Source organism: Engystomops pustulosus, chromosome 7 (genome assembly GCF_040894005.1).
Source record: "Engystomops pustulosus chromosome 7, aEngPut4.maternal, whole genome shotgun sequence".
In the NCBI taxonomy this organism is placed as follows: domain Eukaryota; kingdom Metazoa; phylum Chordata; class Amphibia; order Anura; family Leptodactylidae; genus Engystomops; species Engystomops pustulosus.
This window is the reverse complement of record NC_092417.1, coordinates 76,577,746-76,599,309: the sequence shown is the minus strand read 5'-3', so window position 1 is coordinate 76,599,309 and position 21,564 is coordinate 76,577,746. Positions and strand designations below refer to the sequence as shown.

The window sequence follows — 21,564 nt, the reverse complement described above, 5'->3', positions numbered from 1 at the left end:
TCACGTAGAATATGCGCGGCTTCTCTTTTCAACACTCAACTCACACCCCGCCATTATGACTTCTGGCGGAAGGGGCGTTTAGGTTACTATGGCGATAGAGGCGGGATTTGTCCACCTCTTTTCTCCACTATTGCCACAGTAGGGTGTAGCAACATGGCTGCGGTCTAATACCCTCCCACCTCCCTTCTCCTCAAACCACAATGCGCGGATACATCACGTGACGTGCGCTGCTTCAAATGATGGCGGCGGCTGCTGCTGAGGGTGAGTGTCGTCAGCTGTGAGAGAGGAGGAGTGGGTGATAGGACGTGAGGTACCGAAATAACAGAGCTGGGGAGCGCTGATATGTTATAACATATTACTAATGTCATCTTATGGCGACAGCAGTGGCTACATTCCAGCTGAGGGACACTGTGCTGTGACCCCGGTTATCCCATTGTATATTGTTTTATTCTGTAGTGAATTGCGGCAGCCCCCGGTGTTGCGTGTGGCGCAATGTTATCCCGGTATCACCGGTTCCTTATTACTGCCTTGCATGGAGACCTTGAGGCTGCATTCACACGCTCAGGTTTTCAGATGCAGTTTTTGATGTCCAAACCAGGAGCAGAGTGAAAACAGAGGAGGAGCAGCTTCTCTCAATGATATGTTCTCACCCATAATCGGGAGCGTCGCCAGGTCAAAAGATCGGGTGCTCAGGCCAGAATCTCCAGATAGAAAGTCTGTCTGACAGTGGATTGCTGTAATGGAGCCCATAGACCCCGTACCGTGCACCCCTACAAGCCCACTATGGGGCGGTGAGCTCTGCACTCTACCACACAGGCAGATGGCATAGAGATGAGATGGCGTTTGCGAATGAGCCGGCTCTTTTGTGTGAATGACAGGAGTCTTCTCTCCTCTGTTAGCCGATGCCCCATCATGCCCCATTTAACCTGATAAATTGGGTTAAAAGTAGAGTGGTGTGGGGTGACTTACTGGCCTAAGGCACCCTATTATATATTTAATAGGGAGCCATTCAAGAGCCAAAAGAGATGTTTTTTTCTTCGTGAGTGGAGCCTAATGATCCAGCTCGCTAAGAAGAGCCGGACTTCCCATTACCAGAAGAGAGCCATGATTTCAGCTGGCTCTGCCCCCACGTCATAGCTGGGGTGATTGGGAAACAGCTGCCAAGTGCATCCCTGGGGGAGCAAGAAGGCAGAAGATGTCTGACCCAGAAGTAGTGGGAAGAACCATAAAGAAGAAAACAGGAAAAAGCCTGGATGAGTGACAGCTGGCCAGGTGAAACCGTAGGTGTGAACAATAATTGCAGTCAGGAGGTATTGGCAGGGGTCTGGTGGTGTCAGCATGTGAGAAGAGGTCACGAGATGTGAGCAGGGGTCAGGAGATGTGAGAAGAGGTTAGGATGTATGTGCAAGGGTCAGGATGTGTGACCAGGTATGGACAGCGGTCAGGAGGTATTAGTAGGCATCAGGATCTATGAGGAAGAGGTAAGGGCAGGTCAGGATGTATAAACAGGAAAACTGGGCAGGGGTAAGGAAGTGTTAGCAGGAGGTGCGCTCCAAGCAGCATAATACGGTGGCCTGGGGCAGGAGACATGATGTAGTGATGTCATCGTGCCTCATCCTGCACAATGCATCAAAAAGGAAAAGAGGTAGTTGTTAGTTTAGACCCTGGGTTACATACAAGATGGGTTCTGTAGATTTGTTCTTAAGTTGAATTTGTAATTAAGTCAAATTATTTTTTAACTTTGTGACACCTGGATTTTCATAATTTTGGGAGGACATGGAAACAGGAATGAACAATAAACCTTCATTTCAGATACCATTCATAACTTATAGGGAGATTTCATATTGTTGTGTCAATTGACAAGGCATCTGTTTTTGTATCCGTGACACTGTTACACTTCTGTTCACATCTTCAAAAAAAAGAGCGGTTTAACGTTGGTTAGAAAATACAGTACCTGCTTCCATTGAATCATCATTGAGGAAAAAAAAAAGTGTAGTTTTTTTATTGTAGACCTATAAACTTCTATTGCAATTCGTAGGACAGGTTTAAAACTTGATCAGTGGAAAACTGAATTGTGAAATACCCATAGAAACAAATGGGGGTTATTTATTATTGGTTTTCCTGGGCTTTTTGTAAAAGTCTCAAAGTCAATTGTTTTTTTTTGTTTTTTTTCACTGCTAAAAAGTCTCACAGGGCCATTTCCACGTCTTCATTAATCTTGCGCAAACATAGAACTGCTGCCAGTGCAACATGGTGCAAAGCCAGATTCATGACTTGGGACTTTTGCAAAACATCTTTTAGTTACTTCAGTCCCCTGAAGGTCTATGTGCTGGGACTTTTTTGGGAACTTTTTGAAAACAAAATCCCAGACAGAAAGTAGACCATAAGAACGTTTATAATAGGACCAAAGCCATTTTAATGAATAGGCAGCGGAGCTCCAGAAATAGACACAGAACTTCCCCCAAGGAGCCGCCTAATGGCTCAGTGAAAATCTCTAAACTGCATATTTGTAAAACGGCGGTGTGAAAGAGCACTTATGTTGGGGCTTATGTTTGGCTTGGGGATAAAGTTCAGTAAATTTCCAGCATCTAGAGAATTTTACCAGTGGTCAAAGTGAGCAGGAAACCTACCACTTTAAAATTAGACTTATAACCCACAAATACCTTGCAACAGCTCAGGGTGAGCTGATGTCGGACCATATCTTGACTAGTAGCAGAAACCTCTGTATTCCGGGAAAAAGTGTTTTTAGCGGTATATTCAAATCCCCCTTCGGGGCACCACAATATTGCTGTGTGCACCATGCACGCGACCGTTCGTTCGCATTATTATGAGGTGCCTGAGAGCCAGTGAAGTCACTGAGCTCTCGGGTACACAAGCGCATGCGCACCAACACGGTGCCTCTTCGAGTGCGGCCGGCTTGCAGTGCGGCTGCTCCAACAACCGCAGCTTTGGACGGACGCACACATGGGGCCACATTTATCACTTTTGTGCGCCTAAGTGTAGTAGTTGCGCCTAAATTCGGGCGCACTGCTTTGCAAGAATTATCACAAGCTACAACCATCTGTGATAAGTATATTTTCTGCCTCTTATTAATCACTTTACTTTAACACAGTTTAGGCGCAATGTTAGATTCGGGCACTTACATGTGATCCTGCTACAAGCTCCTCTCTGCTTCTCCCACAGCCCAGAATGAAGATAACACTCACAGCAGCACCCAGGTGTGTGACACCCTGCAACCAGTGATCTCCTCAGCAGGGGCTTCTCCTAGAGGGGATCCCCCAGTGCTGGTCTCCTGCTGCACCCCTGTAATTCTGCACAGTATCCCCCTCAGACACTGTGCAGAATTACATGGGGGACACTTGTTTGTAGTATCTGCAAACTTCTGCAAGCTTCTGCAAACTTGTGCAAACTTCTCTTGCTGTGAGCTCAGCGTTTTGCAGAATATTTTGTAAATAGAAGGTGATGAACTGTAAATAGAGTCTGCAGCTCCTGTCTGTAATGTATCTAATTGTATCTATTATATGTTCTAGTGTCTGGCTGAGCTTTGCTGCTAGAAATGAGCTCTTCTGCAAAGGGGCTCAGTGCTTTCTTCTCAGATAACGCCACCTTCGGGCTGGAGTGTTTTTGCGCCTAAATGCAAAAGTCGCACGTGATGAATATCATTAGGCGCAGTAAAACATCTGGAATTGAACGATAGATGAGGGAAAGGTGGTTATTTTAGCTGCGCGGCTAATTTGACGTTTAATCGCAAAAATGGCGCAAAAACGGTGCGCCTAAACGTAAAGGCGCAAAAACAACAGAAAAAACAAGTGATAAATGTGGCCCATGGTGCGCACAGCGATATTCTGGTGCGCCGAAGGGGGTTTTGAATATACCGCTACATACACTTTATCCGGAATACAGCGGTTTCTGCTACTAGTCAAGATATGGTCCAGCATCAGCTCACCCTGAGCTGTTGCAAGGTATTTGTGGGTTGTAAGTCTAATTTTAAAGTGGTAGGTTTCCTTTAAATACTACTTGTACCATGAGGGTGGAAGATTGAGCGGGGCTTTATTTTGTCTGAGGGTGTATTATGTATAGTATCCAAAGGATATGTCATAAATTCTTGAAAGGTGTGGAATGCATATCACAAAAACTGGGGTCTCTTGACCCCTTCCCACAGCAGGCTGATGCTGAGCTGCCACACATGCAAGGCCATTCTCTATTTGAGTCTGTGGGAGTGTTGAAAACAACACAACAATCTGCTTACATTTTTGGTGCTCTCATAGACTACTTTTTAATGCAGGTACATCTTCTAGTGCATTGGACATATGATAAATACTATACATGAGAATATCCCTTTAAGGGTTTCAGACACAAAGATGAGCAATAGTAAGTGTTGGTGAAATTATTAAGCGTGACATCCGCAATTAGGGGTGAATAAGGGTAGGTGTCATAGGTGTCACAAGATAGGGGTATTATACAGTGTGAATGCCTTATTGAGAGTGCATTGGTATGTTTATAATTAGTGCAATGTGTGGAGGTAGTAATGGTGGGGGGAGTGATTATAAAATGTGGGTGCCACAATAAGGAGTGTATTGTAATTGAGTGTATTTCATAGTGTGGGGGTCACAAAAAAAGCATTTTTTTTTAGAGCATGTAGTATTGGGGGTAAGGGCAGAGCAGCAGCAGGATGAAACTGTTAGGTTAGAGGGGATAATGGTTGAGTGAAAAACATAAGATGTCTGCGTGGTTAACTCCACAGGTACAATATGTGGCTGGAAGAGGATAAATAGTGGCCTGGAACTGATGAAGAAGAGTAGGAACAAGAACAACTACAATCCGAGGCATTAGATGTAATAAGTAGGGGTTTCTCCTGTGTATTTTGTAGCTTCGTATAACTGGTATTGTTTTTGGCGTGATGGAACACATGTGGGTGTAGGTTAGTAGATACTACTGAGAATGCAGTGTATATACACTGGGGCCCATGCCCTGGATCTTTTATAAGTCTATCATTATAGCCTATAATAATCCCCTCCTGCTTTCCGCTTCAAAAACTGTATCTGAAAAACTGAAAGTGCTCCCTGACCGCAGCTCCAAAAGATGAAGCGCTGGCACAATTATAATACAATTACCCTGCTCCAGGACATCAATAATGAGCCCGAAGGGCAGTGCCATGCCCACAAATGCCAATCCTGAGATGTGCAGTGCCAGCCCTACTGGAGGCCAAGCACATAACATACAGTATTGAGCCCATAGCACAAAGTGCCTACTCTACTAAGCCTGCTACACATCGTGCCAGTCACCATCCATTGCTGTAACCAATGACAATAACCAAGCCATTGTACTGTTCTGGTGATTGGCAACAATCCTAAACCATATATACTGTGCCTGGTACACTCCACTGATAAGAACTGTGTATGCTTCTGGCCTCCCCAAAGCCTCTCCTCGCCAGCTGCCCATCCCAGCTGTCAGCGGGTTGTAGTGCATTTCTTTCTGCCATTTCTTCTCTATCATGAGAGTATGGAGAAGCTGTAATTTTTGTTTCTGTATTAATGTCTCACCTGTTTTATTTTTATGTTTATTTTCAGGTGTAGATCTGGAAACATCGTTGTTGAGCTTTGAGAAGCTGGATCGTGCATCCCCAGACCTGTGGCCTGAGCAGCGTGAGTGTACCACTAGGAATTGGAGACGAGTGGACCTATGTTTCTGTCCATCTCTAGTAATGTTCAATCTCACAATTTTTTTTAACATTTTTTTTTTACTTCTACAGTTCCAGGAGTTGCAGAATTTGCAGCCTCCTTTAAGAGTGTAAGTATGTTATCCCTTTTGTCTGCTTAATGGTGATCTCCGTCTACCAAACCTAAATCCCCAGGAGAAAACATGCTCCTGGATAAGTGTCTATCCTTTGAGCCCAGAGTTGCTAACAGATCAAATTTTCCTGGCCTTGCCTTTGTCCAGCATTACTGTAGAGGGTGATGCATACAGAGTGATGATTTTGCAGGCATGAGCTCTGTCCTGTAACTCTAGATGGCTCTGATTTCATACAGGGACTTCTAAAGGAGGGGCTTTCAAATTTCTTTAACCGTTTTTACCTTTTGTCCCCTGTTGGATATTCTGCATATGTTGCAGCTAGGCTTTTTTAAGGGACATTTTGCTGACATCGGCCTACAGGTTTACACCTGTCATTAATGGTGATTTCCTAATGGAGAATCGCCTTCAACAATTTAGACAGGTTTTTCAACCAAGCATTATTCTAGGTAGTGTTGCACATTAGGTTACATTAACCAGTGGGTTGGTTCCCCTTGTACTTTAGGGTACATTCAAAAGGCCGCTATGGGCGGAGGGGGGGGGATGATCTGGTATCATGATTTGCCTCCAGATCATGGACCCCATAGACTTCTATGGCTCCCAGTCACAGAGTGCTAAGCATACAGTGCTTCACCGTGACCGACTCAGGGGCTGCACGACAAAGTATAGGACTTGTCCTATAATCTGGCAGATTTGTGGCGCAGCCGTTCGCCTGTCTATGGAGGGAGGAGGGGTGAAGAGCACTCGCCCCTCCTCCTGACCCTGTGCTAGGATCTGGCCCGGGTGAGCACCTGGCCATGTGAATAAGCCCTTACATATACCTGCTTATTTAATTCTTGCCAATTTTGTTTTGACAGCCAATTGCTAGTTCTCCTCCTAAGTGGATGGCTGAGCTTGAGCACGATGACATGGACATGCTGAAAGGTAACATGTCCTGTGATGGGGGGGGGGGATCTTGTGTTCAATAACTGATGACCATGGTATCGTATGACCTGCAGGTACAGGGGACTATGCTCATTTTCCTAGTAGTTTACCTCTGAATGACACGGTCCTTTGTCTGCAGAGTTGGGGAGTCTCACCATTGCTAACCTGATGGAGAAGGTGCGGGGGCTACAGAATCTTGCATATCAACTAGGACTGGAGGAATGTAAGTAACAGACTTAACTCATATTACACCACAACCTCTGGGATGCATGTATGAACACCTTATCGGCATACAAAAAGGCAAAAAACCCTGTTTTAGGCCTACCTTGCTGCTTCCCGAAAATGGGTTTGGTTTTTCAAAATGTCTCTCAATTCATCTTCCAATTTGTGACAAATTTGTAACTTCTTCCAATCCACTTTTCACTTCAGAAAACTTACTTTATTAGTACCATAGGGCTTCTTTTTTTACAAAAAAAAGTTGCATGTCGCTGCACTTCAAGCGCCACAATTATCAAGCAGTCTTAAAGGGGTGTTCCCATCAGGGCATTTACATTTAATTAAATTCATTTGCCTTATGTAAACATTTCTTCAATTGGATGTTAATAAAAGAAATGTTCCTGTGTGAATATAATTTCCTATAAATGCAGCCATGTTAGCCCTTAGCTTCCTCGGATACGACCACGTCACACTCTGGCAGCGGTGGCCAGACTTGCGCTATAGAGTCCTGCCGGACCACCAGGATTCAGCGTTCATTACCACAGGACGGCTGTGGGACATGTAGTAACTCCCAGACATTTCATATACAAAAACTTTTTGTTTCTTTATGCAATCTCTCCAGTAGAGGTGGCCGTATCCGAGGAAGCTATCTCGTTTCTAAGGGACAACATGGCTACATTTATGAGAAATTATCTTCACACAGGAACATTTTTTTAATAACATCCAATTGAAGAAATGTTTACATATGACAGATTAATGAAACTGAATGTGAGTGCCCAAACGAGAATACCCCTTTAAGCCACTATGATAAATCTGCCATGCAAAATAGAGAACGATCCTGTCTAATGAATCTGCCCCACAATATTTTGAGAATAAGACCTGAGAATAAGACCACTTGAGAATAAGACCTGACCTCAGAATTTTTAGTTTTGGCTTGTTTCTGACTTTGTATTGGTGTCAGCGGACTTCTATTCAGACTGCAAAGTTTGTTAAATTTTCCTCTGATACTAGCCCAGGTTCCAACTTTTTTAGGTCTTTTCTTCCAGCTGACTATATAGAGATAATCTTTGTTGGGTTTATTCACAGCTGCTATCCCAGGAGTCCTTTGGCCTCAATTCCTCCAGTTGTACATCCTCAAGTGAGGGAAAGTTCAGTGCTTAGATTGGATTGCATAATTCTCCTTTCTTGTAGGGTTCTTATTTACTGGGCTAATGGCCTAACTGAGAATATTAACGAGTGCTAAAGCCACATTTGTATCCATCACTGGAGGAGGAGACAGCCAGTCCAGCTAACCTACTGTATGTGTCAACAAGTAAATTAATCCAAGCACTCCTTTTGAATTTTAGATGCCAGAAAATGGTATTTATTAACATGCAAGTGATCAGTTGGTGTGAGCCATCTTGATCGTGTTTGACAAAGGCCTGTGTCAGGCCGAAACGTCACACCAACTGATCACTTGCATGTTAATAAATACCATTTTCTGGCATCTAAAACTCAAAAGGAGTGCTTGGATTAATTTACTTGTTGATTCACCTGGGGTGGGAACCCTAATCCATAATTGGCACCCATTGTCGATGTCTACAAATTAGATGACTACTGTATGTGTCATCAGAGAACTGTTCCACTTTGACAACTTTCGGTACTGAACTTGAAGCAGCTTTGGTGGATTTGATCTGTAAAGTCAAGAGACTACCTGGTCCATGCAGAAGGTTTCTTTCTTCTGTAGTCCCTCTCCACACCATGCACGTACTTACAGGTTGAGTCAAAGGTTCAAGGGCACTGTTTTATTTCTGAAACAAAAGGGAAAATCAATACTCCGGCAAGTAATAGCTGAGGGGCTGTGTTTTGGGCTAAGACTGAAAAATTACCACATTCTTGAAAGCTGCCATATTGGATAAAAGCCAAGTTTCCAAAACGTCCTCCATGACGGCCCACTTGGAGGATGCCCCTTGACCTCTGTAGGGACAGGAAGCAGAGAGGTTAAAAGCCTCCCCCCCGCATCCTCCCGCCAGTGTCTTCCTGTCCCTACAGAGGGCAGGCAAGAGAGGGTCTCTCTCTCCTCCAAGTGGGGGGGAGGGACGTTTTTTTCTATTTTTATATTTACCTGGGGTTACGCCAGCCTATTGCAGGCTGTAGTTCCCCTCCGGGTCGGGACCGCAGCCGGATGCTTCCTCCCTGGTCCCGGCGGATCCGGCATCCGTCCTTCACCCGCGGCCGACTCGGGCTCACGCGAGGACGCGCGGCGCCTGGGGGAGGTTCCGTTCCCAGGCGTCCTTTGCTCTCCGTGACGACTTCCGGCCGCGACCGGAAGTGGGGCCGCAGCGTCACGGAAACCACCAGCAACAGCAGATTGCCACCTGCATGGGGGATGGGCTCCCCGATAAGGTATTTAAAACATCCGGTTGTCTGTTTCGGCGTCCGTTTGTGATTGTACAGCGTGCTGTTGGTTGGTTGCCGTCCCAGACTTTGTTGTTATGGCTGATGAGGCAGACTTGGGCCTACTCCACCCTCCTGGTCACGTAAGTGGTGCTGTATGGCATGTTCTTATAGTATCTATGATACATAGTGAACCCCAAGTTAGTTACTTTCCTCACCTTTCCCCCTTAGGATAAGGATCAAGGGCCTAAGGGGAAAGGCAAAGAGGACAGACCCGAAAGGTCTGAGAAATCCAGCAAGTCCGACCGTACTATGAAGAGTAGGACCTCTGCTAGGAAATGTAATATGTGTGTCCAGGTTATGCCCGAATCATACACAAAACCTATATGCAGGCCCTGTATTGATGAATTTATGCGGGGTGAAAAAGCATCATTTATGGATGAGCTAAAATCCTTTATTGAAGATAAGGTGGTAGCATCAGTGGCGTCAGCGACACAAAAAGATCCCCCTCCTAAAAAACCTAGACTGGCGGATATCTCTTCTTCTGATGAAGAAAACTATGACTCTGAGGGTCCGTCCTGTTCCCTAGTGGATACTGAGGAGCAAGATTCCCAGGACATTAGTCAGAAATTGGATTCCCGTCACCTGTTTCAGATAGAAGATCTGGATAACCTCTTGAAGGCGATCCGTGAGACACTTAACATTGAAGAGGAGGTTCCCTGTATGTCTAGGGAGGACGAATTGTTCGGGGGCCTAAGGGCTAAGAAACAACGCGTCTTTCCTGTTAACGAAACCTTGAAAGGGTTAATCACGGAGGAATGGAAGGACCCAGAAAGAAAGATCCTAACTTCCAAAAGCTTTAAGAGACGCCTTGTCTTCGATCAGGAGGTCTCCAGGGTTTGGGACTCAGTCCCGAAGGTAGACGTGCAGGTGACGAAGGTGGTCAAAAAAACAGACCTTCCCTTTGAGGATTCTGCACAACTCAGGGATCCCATGGACCGGAAGTCTGACGCTCTTCTTAAAAAAGCCTGGGAGACGTCGATGTTTAGTTTAAAATCCAACATATCTGCTACATCCGTTGCCAGGACCCTCTACTTCTGGCTGAATGAACTGGAATCACATATTAGAGAGGGTACTCCCAGAGCATCTCTACTGGACAGCATTCCACTTTTAAGATCTGCCACCGCGTTCTTGGCGGACGCCTCCACCGAAGGTGTTTGCTTCGCTGCAAAAGAAGGCTTTAACAAATGCAGCAAGAAGAGCCTTATGGCTCAAACAGTGGGGCGGTGATATACGCTCGAAGTCCAAACTCTGCAGCATACCATTCACAGATGATTTCGTCTTCGGTCCAGAGTTGGACGCCATCTTAGAAAAAGCCTCTGACAAGAAGAAGGGGTTTCCTGAAAACAGAGCATCTTCCAGGAAACCTTCCTTTCGCCCCTTCAAGAACCCTAAAGATTCCTTTCGTGGGAAAGGTAAACAGGGGCGCTGGAGCTACCCTAAGGGAGGCAGAGGTAGGGGGTTCCTGTTCTCTAATCCCCCAGACAACTCTGGGGGAAAGAAGCAGTGACGCCAGAGTGGGGGGGCGTCTCCTAGAATTCACCACTCAATGGACAGATATTACTTCAAACCCTTGGGTCTTGAATATTGTCAGGTCTGGTTACAGAATAGAATTCAGCACCTACCCCCCTTCAAGATTTATTTCTCCATCCCCCTCTACCTCTTCTTCTACCCATTCTCTTATTTGGCAGGAAGTTTCATCCCTCATCCATTCGAGAGTGGTGGTTCCAGTTCCTCAAGACCAAGAAAGGACGGGCTTCTACTCTCCACTGTTCCTGGTCAAAAAACCCAATGGATCGAATCGGCTGATCATAAATTTGAAATCCCTAAACAGCTTCATCACCTACAGGCGATTTCACATGGAATCGGTAAGATCCGCTACTCAGCTTATATATACCGACCACAATATGTGCACAATAGACCTTCGGGACGCCTACTACCACGTTCCAATTCACTACTCTTCTCAAAGATTCCTCAGATTTTCAGTCTTTTCTCCAGAGGGCTCTATCCTCCACTTTCAGTTTCGGGCTCTCCCCTTTGGTATTTCCTCAGCTCCGAGAGTTTTTACAAAAATCATGGCGGAGGTTGTTGCCTTCCTGAGGCTACAGAAGGTGTCTATCGTTCCATATTTAGACGACCTTCTGATTTATAGGAAGAGACAGATCAGATCTTATTACCGCAAGAGATTTTACCATGAGGAAACTCTCAGATCTGGGGTGGTTAATCAACACCCAAAAGTCAGATCTGTCTCCCTCCACGCACAAAAAGTTTCTAGGAGTAATGTTAAACTCTACTCTTATGATGTCCTTTCTCCCTCAGGAAAAAGCCGACGGTCTAAGACTTCAGATCCGCTCCTTCAGAAGAAAAACCTCCATTACAGTCCGAGGAGCTATGAAAATCCTGGGTCTTCTTACGGCCTGCCTTCCATCCGTAATCTGGAGCCAGAGCCATTGTCGCACTCTACAGAGTTGGATCCTCCGTTCTTGGAACCGGAGAACCTCGGGATTGGACAAAAAGATCACCATTCCATCCTCGGTAAAAAGAGATCTGCAATGGTGGTTGGAGGTAAAGCATCTGGAAAAAGGGGTTCCTTGGCACTGCCTTCCGTGTCTTACCATCACGACCGATGCAAGCAGTCTGGGCTGGGGAGCAGTCTTCCCCTCGCATTACGCCCAGGGATCCTGGACCCCTTCACTAGCAAAGAAACCATCAAATTATCGGGAACTACGAGCCGTCTGGGAAGCCTTAAGGACCAACCCTCTCTTCTTCTGAAGAATCAGCATGTCCACATACTGACAGACAACACCACGGTGGTATCTTACCTGAGGCGACAAGGAGGTACAAGGTCGATAGCTCTCTCCTCCCTGACTCGCACCATCTTTTCCTGGGCAGAAGAGAACATACTCTCTCTTTCGGCAACTCATCTAAAAGGAGTCCTGAACACGGAGGCAGACTTCCTCAGCAGGAGAGTGGTCTCTCCCAACGAATGGTGTTTAAATCAGGAAATTTTCTGCCAGTTGACAGATCTTTGTGGCACTCCGCGAATCGACCTTTTCGCCACAAGAGAGAACTCATTGTGTCATCTATACTTCTCTCTGGAGGCAAGGGAGCCGAAGGATCGACTAGACGCCTTCAGTCACCCATGGATCGAACCTCTCTCCTACGCCTTTCCCCCTATTCCCTTGGTCGCAAGGGTCCTCAGGAAGATCCTTATGGACCAGGCAAGGGTAATACTCATCTGCCCGAACTGGCCAAAAAAGAGCTGGTACCCCTTGCTGACATCCCTGGCCCTCCGGCAACCAGTGATACTGCCTCCAAGGAAGGATCTTCTGCACCAGGGTCCTATTCTGCATCCAGACCCGGAGAAGCTTCAGTTAGCGGCCTGGATCCTGAGTCCGACTTCTTAAGATCGCAGGGTCTTTCCAGAGCGGTGGTAACCACACTTAAGGCAAGTAGGAAAAAAGTTACTTTTGCCATTTATCACAAAATTTGGAAGAGATTTGTGACTTTTTGTGGGGACAATCCCCCATCTCAACCTAACCCAAATATTTTCCAGATCCTGGACTTTCTGCAGAAGGGATTGGAGTTGGGCCTATCCACTAGCACTCTGAAGGTGCAGGTCTCGGCCCTGGGCGCATTTTTCGATTTTCCCCTTGCAGACCACAGGTGGGTCAAAAGATTTATCGTAGCCTCCTCCAGAATCAGACCGCAAGTCCTTAGGAAGACCCCTACGTGGGATCTCACCTTAGTTTTAGATGCACTTTCCAGACCTCCATTTGAACCTCTGGATAGTACCAACATTAAAAACTTAACGCTAAAGACTACCCTTCTGATTGCTGTTACTACAGCCAAGAGATTGGGGGAACTTCAGGCTATTTCCATCAGGGAACCCTATATGCGCATTCTTCCTGACTGTATTATTCTTACCTTAGATCCTGGCTTCGTTCCCAAGGTGGTATCCAAATTCCACAGGGATCAGGAGATCACCCTTCCGTCCTTCTGCGAGGATCCTTCTTCTAATGAGGAAGCCTCGTGGCATCTTCTGGATGTAAGACGTGTTGTGTTAGCTTATTTGCAGGCTACAGAACCCTGGCGCAGGGATCATAACTTGTTCATTCAATTCCAGGGGAAAAATAAGGGGAAAAAAGCCTCCAAAACGTCGATAGCAAGATGGCTGAAGTTGGCTATTTCCACCTGCTACACGCTACAAGGGAAAGAGGTTCCTACCAATCTAAGGGCTCATTCTACCAGGGCTATGTCAGCCTCCTGGGCTGAAAGAAGAGGCGCATCACTTGAGCAGATCTGCAAGGCAGCCACCTGGGCCTCGCCTTCGACTTTCATAAAACATTATCGTCTGGACCTACCGGGGTCTCAGGACCTCTCCTTTGGAAGGAAGGTTCTACAAGCAGTCATCCCACCCTAGAGTTTCTACTTATTTGGTAGATCTCCAAGTGGGCCGTCATGGAGGACGTTTTGGAAATGGTGAATTAGTACTCACCGGTAATTCGGTTTCTATCTAGTCCTCCATGACGGCCTATATATTTTCCCTCCCTATGTTTTGCTATACTGTAAATGTATGTGAATATTTAACATACAAATAAAAAAAAAATTTTTTCTTTTACCTTCCTCCGGTGTAGTTATTTGGTAGACACTGGCGGGAGGATGCGGGGGGGGGAGGCTTTTAACCTCTCTGCTTCCTGTCCCTACAGAGGTCAAGGGGCATCCTCCAAGTGGGCCGTCATGGAGGACTAGATGGAAACCGAATTACCGGTGAGTACTAATTCACCATTTTTCCAGTATGAAAGTGGTCATGTGCACACAAATGTAACTCTCCGCAGTGAGACTCTTTATTAAAGCTTAAAGAATACCTGTCACCAGCATTTTACCACCCTAACAATGCCTGCTGATAAAGGGTTACATGTATTCCCTATATCCCCTAAAATTAGCCGCTAGTGAGGCACTATACCATAATTAGTCGTTTTCTTGATATGCAAATTATCTTTCTTGACTCATATCTTCTGACTTTGACTCTTCTCTCTCCCAGGCTGCCAGTTAACCACATCACCTTATTTTATACTGATGCTCTGCCTTGGATTATATTTGTCATGTGACCAGAGGGACCTCATCTCAGGTCCTTTTGCCTCATCACATCAGCAAACTGTACCCCATACTGTACGAACTAGATCACATGAAATCACAGAAACCTCCAAAGTGGATGGAGAGGAGTAGAATTCCACAGATGCTTCTGTGATTTCATGTAATCAGAAACCTACATGGGGTACGTTTTGCAAATGTAAAGTGTACAAGATCTTTGACATCAGCTTGGTCATATGAGATGAACTGCCGAATAGTAAGGAGGCATAAGGCAAAGTAGATGGGAGTGGCTGGCCGAGCAAGACATGCCCCCTCTGATGTGAGGGAAAATTTTTTTTTAGCTAAAAGTAGGGTGTCCGTTAATAGTGCTATATAGGAACCTGTCACTAGCTGTATTCGTGAAAATGTGGTGACGGGTTCCCTTTAATCAAACTTTCAATAAAATTGTGTAAATCAATAGTGCTCATGACTTTGTAATTTACTGAAGAGCGTTGAATCGTCAAGGGAAATATTTCCTAGGTATGGAAAGAGTTAAACATTAGCCTTTTTTTATCTGTCTGAAGTGGATGGGACAACAGACTTTGAGATGCACTGCTCAGTACCTTAACACTTAAACAACACGGTATTACTCCAAATCAATCACACTTCAGTAGAAGCGTCCTGTCCAGTTGTGAATCAGTTTCTCCTGTTGTTGGGCAAATAGAACAGACAATGGGTAGAAATGATAGTAAATTGATATTGCCCCTCTAGGTACCTTGAGGGTGTGCCTAAAATTGCTTGGGTAGTGCAGGTCATTAAGGATGGAAAATTGGTGAGAGTTGTGGCAAGAAGGTCTGTTAGCACAGTGTCCAGAGCATGGAAAAGATACCAGGAGAAGTGGTGGGGGCTGTAGTTGGACAACAACGTAGTAGTAGGATTGCTACCTCCTCCTTCGTACATTTGCGTCCAGTGCTCTTCACGCATGAGAGCAGATTCACACTGAGCACGTGCGAGTCTGGAGATGTCATGGTGAGCATTCTGCTGTCTGCAACATCCTCCAGCATGACCAGTTTGTCAGTAATGTTGCAGTGCAATCCTCTAGCCATTGGTACCCAGACTGCCATTGGCTATAGGGATTAGATCCGAATGGCCATTCTGAGACGTATGCATTTGCAGCCGGCCCTGGGTTCTTTCTTATGCTTGACAAAGCTAGACCTCATGTGGCTGTAGTGTGTCAGCAGTTCCTGCATTATGAGGGCATTGATGCTATGGACTGGCCTGTCCGTTCCTCAGACCTCCATCCAATTAACCCGTCTTGAACATCATGTCTTGTTCCATTAACCAATGCTATTTTGCACCACACTATGTCTGACGGTGTGACTAATACTTTACTCCAGGTATGGGAGGAGATCCCTCAGGAGAACATTGACTACTTCATCAGGAGTATGCTGAGGCGTTGTAGGGAGGTCTTAGAGGCACGTGGAGATCACTTACACTACTGAGCCTCATTTCTTACACTTGTGCTCAAAAGTTTGCATATTCCTGCAGTATTTTGGTTTTCGTGGCCTTTTTCAGAGAATACACAACTGTATGTTCTAATTCAGCCTCTTAGTTCCTTTTGTACCGTTTGTCTCTGCACCTCATTGTCTGCATCCCACCTCTATAAGCAGCAGCAGGGTTGGCCTGCGGTGTTCCTGCATTTGGAATGGTGGTGAAACTGACACAAAGGAAGAGTAAAATTACATGAGGCTATGAAAGGGGGTTTAGAGTAATGTAAAAAGTCAGCTGGTCAGCTTAAATTAATTTACAAAGTGAAAAAGCACCTTGCACTAAATTTCTGGATAACTTATATTGGTATTGCACTCGGCAATGTATTTATGTGCTATGGCAGATGTCTGATGCCATAGGAAGCCACTGTTCTCCAAAACCACACAAAGGCTATGATGTCTAATGACAACAGACCTGCAGGTTTTTTTTAATATATATATAACATTTTGGATATTAGACACCTGACCACTGCCGGACACTATTCAAAAAATGTGGCCCTTAGTGGCCACATTGAAAAGGTAGTATTAGTGGTTATTTTTATTTTTTTTTTCTTGTTGCTGTTTTGCCTGTGACTACATGAGGGCATCTTATTATGTATGTCAGCTACCTGTAACTATACATTCATTGAATTGGGGAATGACGAACGATCTTAAAAGCTACCGAGGTCAATGTTGGATGGTGTCAGTCCGACAACACTTACTCTCCCCACTTTGTATTGCAAAGTTGTCAATCTGACAACACTCGTCTCCCCATGTGTCAGGGATGGAGCACAGTAGATGGTTTTTGTTTGCCCCCCGTCTCCTGATTCCAGTATGATGCCCTGGGTGTACATCGGTCCATGCGCTGCTTGCTTTCCGGGGTCCCTGTAGTGGTAAAGCTGCAGTGACAGAATATAGCACTGGCACAGTAACCAGTATTTATGTGCTATGGTTCTGAGCGGGGATCGACAACATTTTATAGCACAGCTTTGTAAATCCTGGCTTTATGAGGACCCCAGATTTATCTCTGCAGTCAGACCCTTGATTTCTAGAAAGGAGGTGGCTGGTAACAGGAATATGGACTACAACTCCCAGTAAACGGCTTGCACCCAGAGGCGGAGACGTAATGACCTCTGCATCTCCTCCATCCCCCGCACATCTCATTATCATCTGTGATTTACTGCCCGGCACTTCTTTAATTTTACTTGGTTCTCTGAGGTTTCTGACATGTTGTAAATTTCCTGAACTTTTTCATCATCTGCCCGATCACTCTGCGCTTTGGAGGATTGCAGAGAACCTGGATTTACAGCAGAGATTAAACTGGCGTCTATAAAGTGTGACTGTGCAGGCAATTGTGTTGCTGTCAGCTGCCTCCAGACAACACAGACCCCCCAAAGCAGTCAGCTCCTCTGTCCACTGTTCCTGGGGATTACAGAAAGGAAAGTGGAGTGTCATGGTGATGATGGGGCGACTGCAGAAAAGCTGAGGTTAGGGGATTTTGTAGAAGCTGTAATGTATACAGGGAAACTAGAGCAGCTGTAGGACTGACACATAATGGATATAGAGGAGTTGCGGCAAAGCTTGGTGTGATGACTGGCATACGTAGAGGGAGACTAGAGCAATTCCGGGAAAGCTGGGTGTCCAGACTGATGTCGCTAGGGGGATCTATAAAGCAGCTGCAGAATATACTGTCAGGATTGAGATATACAGTGATATTGTAGGGCCACTCAATGGAAGCTGTGTGTCAGGACAGGAAAGTTTTAGCCCAGCACCTTGAAAATTACTAGAAATGTTTGTATGTTTTAAAGTGCTGCAGGAAATGTTGGTGACAAAACTGAGAAATCCACATGGATTATAGAATAGCTTCAGGAAAGCTGGGTGTCGGGACTGTGATGTATACAGGGGAATTATGGAGCGGCTTGGTGTCAGGACTGTGATGTATACAGGGGAGGGTCGCCTGTGGCTGGCGGGGGACATTGACATGCTGATGAGCTGACTGCTGGTGCTTGGGGTCTTGTGGCCTCACCTGCTGCCTGCTGTGCTGGAAGTTGTGATTACATGCCGAGTCTCTGGGGGGCCGTCCAGCTGTCATATGCAGGGTGAATGGGAAATGAGGGCCAGGGGTCTGGGCTGGAAGGGGGGGGTGTAGTTAGGTCTCTGGCACGTGGCAGCCTCATCTGTGCTTGTCCCTTGAGATGACTTGTGATGTGCTCTTCAGCTGTGATGATGAAGACTGGGATATAGTGGCCTGAGTGGAGGAGACAACAAGTGGCGCCGTCTAGATGAGACATTGTGCAGCCACAGGCTGGTGATGGAGCCAAGGATATTGGGGGTTCAGCTCTTGCTGAGTTTTTCAGATTTGTTACTGGGGTCTCTTGTCATTACTCTGGACTTTATTGGGGCCATGGCCTCTGTAACACAAACATTTCCATAAGTAAATTAAGAATTCATTGGCGGCTTGTGGCTAATCATAGGCGGCTGTTTAATAAATGAATTGTGACTGATTACCTATTAATATGGACGCCTTAGGAATTCACCCAGGGGGAAGCAGAGCAGTGAAATAGAGAGGGGCTCGCCCCCCTGGGAAATCAGATCCTCGTGTCTGCAGCTTTAACATCTCGCTCAACTATCAATAAGGAGGTAATTGAATTTTGAGCACAAACATGATGCCCGATGGATGACTGGGAGGGAGAGGGGGCTCTTCATGGAAGATGGATGCTAAATCCATGCAGTAAAGATTAGGAGGGGAGAGGCAGTAGAACAGGCAGTTAAACAGCTAATGGGTCTCATCAGTGTCTCACTGGGGGTCATGGCCAGAAAGCCCCCACCACCACAGGTCACCTGGAGACCATACTGCTGTGAATGTTGAAGCCCCTATAACACACGCATTGGTCTGGGGTTGTGGGTTTGGGGCTCTGGACTAAAGTAATTCCTAGAATGCAGGCTATTTGGAGTATTTTTGTATTTAACCATTTAATAACCTTTTGGGGTGGATTCACATCGGAGTTTGCACTGTGCAAAGTTGCTGCAATTCTGATTGAAGCCGGTTCAGAGCTAAGGTTAAATAATGCAGTGGTCCTGTGCGGACCGCTGATGTAACACATGCGTGTTTTGTGGTGAATTCGACGCAAACCATTTCATGGCACAAAATGTCATACAGGATTGTAAACCTAAGGCTTTATTATAAGTCACAAAGGGTGTAATGTCTATCCTGTTGGCTCAATGCCACCCGTGTAGTGATCATTGTAGACCCCCTCTCTTGGCTGTGAGTATTTTTAAATTGACAGGACTGCAGGAAATAAAGCCATCTAAATGCAATTAGCATCATATTTTAACCCTTTGAAGGATGTCTCAAGGTGAAGCTACTGGTGTCCTCATTACCATTCTTCTCACACAAGCGGCATCTATCGTACACGGACTGTACCACTTCCATACACCTGTGTAATCTTATTACCCATGTATGTTACCACGTACATATTTCCAGTGTGTCTCTCTGTGTGCTACGTACATATTACCAGTGTGGAGCTGACTCCAAGACATTGTTGGGCGAGGATGACACTAGTGGATGATGACTCTCGGTAGCCATTGTTACCCTGCTGCCGGTGTGTAGAGTCATATTCAGAATACACATTGTAGCCTCCGCTGTCTGATGGGATTTTGGGAGCAGCCTGTGTGAATGAACAGATGTTGGTATAAATTACCTTCGTGTTTGACGTCTTGAAAATTAAAAGCGCGCTCAGCATCGCTAAACATCCTGATGGGCAATGAAGGAAGGAGATTGAGGAGGAGCTGCTTCGGGAAGGGACAGAGTCACGGCTGTGGCTCCTCCTGGGGCCTACCATCCATTTATGAACATTTCTTGTATTTTTGGAGAGATTGGTGGCATGGCATGATGAGCTTAGTATGACCACTTCACCCCCTTTTCTGAAGGTCTCCTCTAGTAGCTTTGGATTAAACTTCTGTCTTATCTTGCAGCCAGAGAAATGACCCGTGGAAAATTCCTTAACATTCTGGAAAGACCCAAGAAGTAGGATGAATCCAAGTTGCGTTTAGTATTTCCTGATGCTCCTGGTCAGAGGTCCAGATGTTGTGCTTCATCATGTAAAGGCCATCAGCTTGAAGTGGACTGTTTGTCATTTTACCAGCTCTTTCTCACTATTCACTTCCATATTACTCTGCACTATTTGGCTATCTCTAAGTTATAAGCCTAAATGAGAAGGTTTTATTTTTAATTGTCATACAAGCTTTTGTTTGTTTTTCCTTTTATAGCATTCACCTGTAACATCAAGCAGCCAGAGGGTGGGCAGCTTGTAATATCTAGGCCCAGGCCAGTGATTGGAGGTTTCTTTCTTCTTAATTGAGTCTCATGTTAATCACCTCTCAGCTCTGATCTGTTCAATGTAAACTCAGGGGGCTTATAAACACCAAGCACCCCCTAGCAGAGCTTTCTAACCAGCATCTGTTGCCTTTAATCTGCACGGTGATGGAGGACAATCTCCATCAATCTTCTAATCTGTGCTTATTCCATCCAGCATCCAGACCTCATTTTAATATGCATATAGATTATGGCATTAGTAATAACAGATCAAAGACTAGAATCTCCTGCACACAGGCCTGAAGTCCACCCTGCTTTCCCAGAAACCTCTGCCCATCCTGGGACAGGGGAGGCATCAAAGGTCACATGACTAGGACTCTTTTTAATTGTGAATATTTTGCTTAGGTTTTGTTAATGTATTATTCATTAAGCTAAATGTTATCACCTAGAATCTCATGGGTGTATTGTGAGACTTTGTATATGTCCCACATTGTCACCCATTACAGCAAAATGTAAAATAAATGTTTTTATATCAGAGCTGATTCTCTTTGTTTTTGTGACCCAAAAGACTTTTATTTGGCTGTGCCGGTTTTCCCTGGTGATATGCAGTAAAAAAATGGGACATTCATGTAGCCCAAGTAGTGTGGTCCCCACCATGGTGAAAACTTGTTTACTGCTGTGACCTAATTCACTGATAATCTGCAAGCACAAACCCCTCCCTTCTTTCCTCATTTACATAAATTAGATATTTTCAATTAAGTGACCAGATGTCCAGATTTGCAACTAGTGGTCTGAAAATGAATTAAAAATGAATATAATTTCTCATAATGGCTGATTAGAGGGAATTATGTTGCATAAACACACGGCGACTATTTGCCCTCATTTGATGCCAGTTCACATTAATCCTGGATACTCTCGCTTTGTGTCATCCATTCTCTTAGTGAACTGGTTTCTGGAGGTCGAGATTCTTAGTTTGCTATTCTTGGATCACCTTATGTGCCATCATTAGATCAATTGCAGAGGGGCTTGTGTATTAGATTCACCTTCTTCTTCCTGGTGCATTGTCTTGTGACACAATTTGAACACTAAATCCTGCGCTCAGTCCGAATCGGTCAGATCATCTGACGGCACGCCCCCGATTTCTGCCGCATGAAAGCTGATTGCTTACGACACAATGCCAGCGCAGACCTCTATTAAATGCCCCTATCAATGCTGCTCAAATCCCGAAACGGCGAACAATCCGAAAGATCCACGACCCTTGGTAAATAAGCTCCAATGTGTAAT

General features: G+C 45.4%; 2 protein-coding genes across 3 annotated transcripts; both read left to right on the top strand.

Moving 5' to 3' along the window:
• Positions 1-71: 71 nt before the first annotated feature.
• LIN52 (lin-52 DREAM MuvB core complex component) lies at positions 72-20,817 on the top strand. Of its 2 annotated transcripts, none has more exons than XR_011848922.1 (6): positions 72-261; positions 5,571-5,645; positions 5,753-5,790; positions 6,648-6,714; positions 6,789-6,937; positions 19,941-20,817. XR_011848922.1 is itself a non-coding variant. In XM_072116868.1 (6 exons), the coding sequence occupies exons 1-6, from the start codon at positions 237-239 to the stop codon at positions 19,994-19,996; spliced, it is 345 nt and encodes a 114-aa protein (XP_071972969.1). In that variant the 5' UTR covers positions 115-236; the 3' UTR covers positions 19,997-20,817. The 2 variants fall into 2 exon arrangements, 1 of the variants encoding a protein (XP_071972969.1); XM_072116868.1 differs by having other exon boundaries at positions 115-261; positions 6,854-6,937.
• On the top strand, positions 10,916-12,773 carry LOC140070395 (uncharacterized). Its single transcript, XM_072116867.1, has 2 exons — positions 10,916-11,234; positions 11,686-12,773. The coding sequence occupies exons 1-2, from the start codon at positions 10,916-10,918 to the stop codon at positions 12,771-12,773; spliced, it is 1,407 nt and encodes a 468-aa protein (XP_071972968.1).
• Positions 20,818-21,564: the final 747 nt, after the last annotated feature.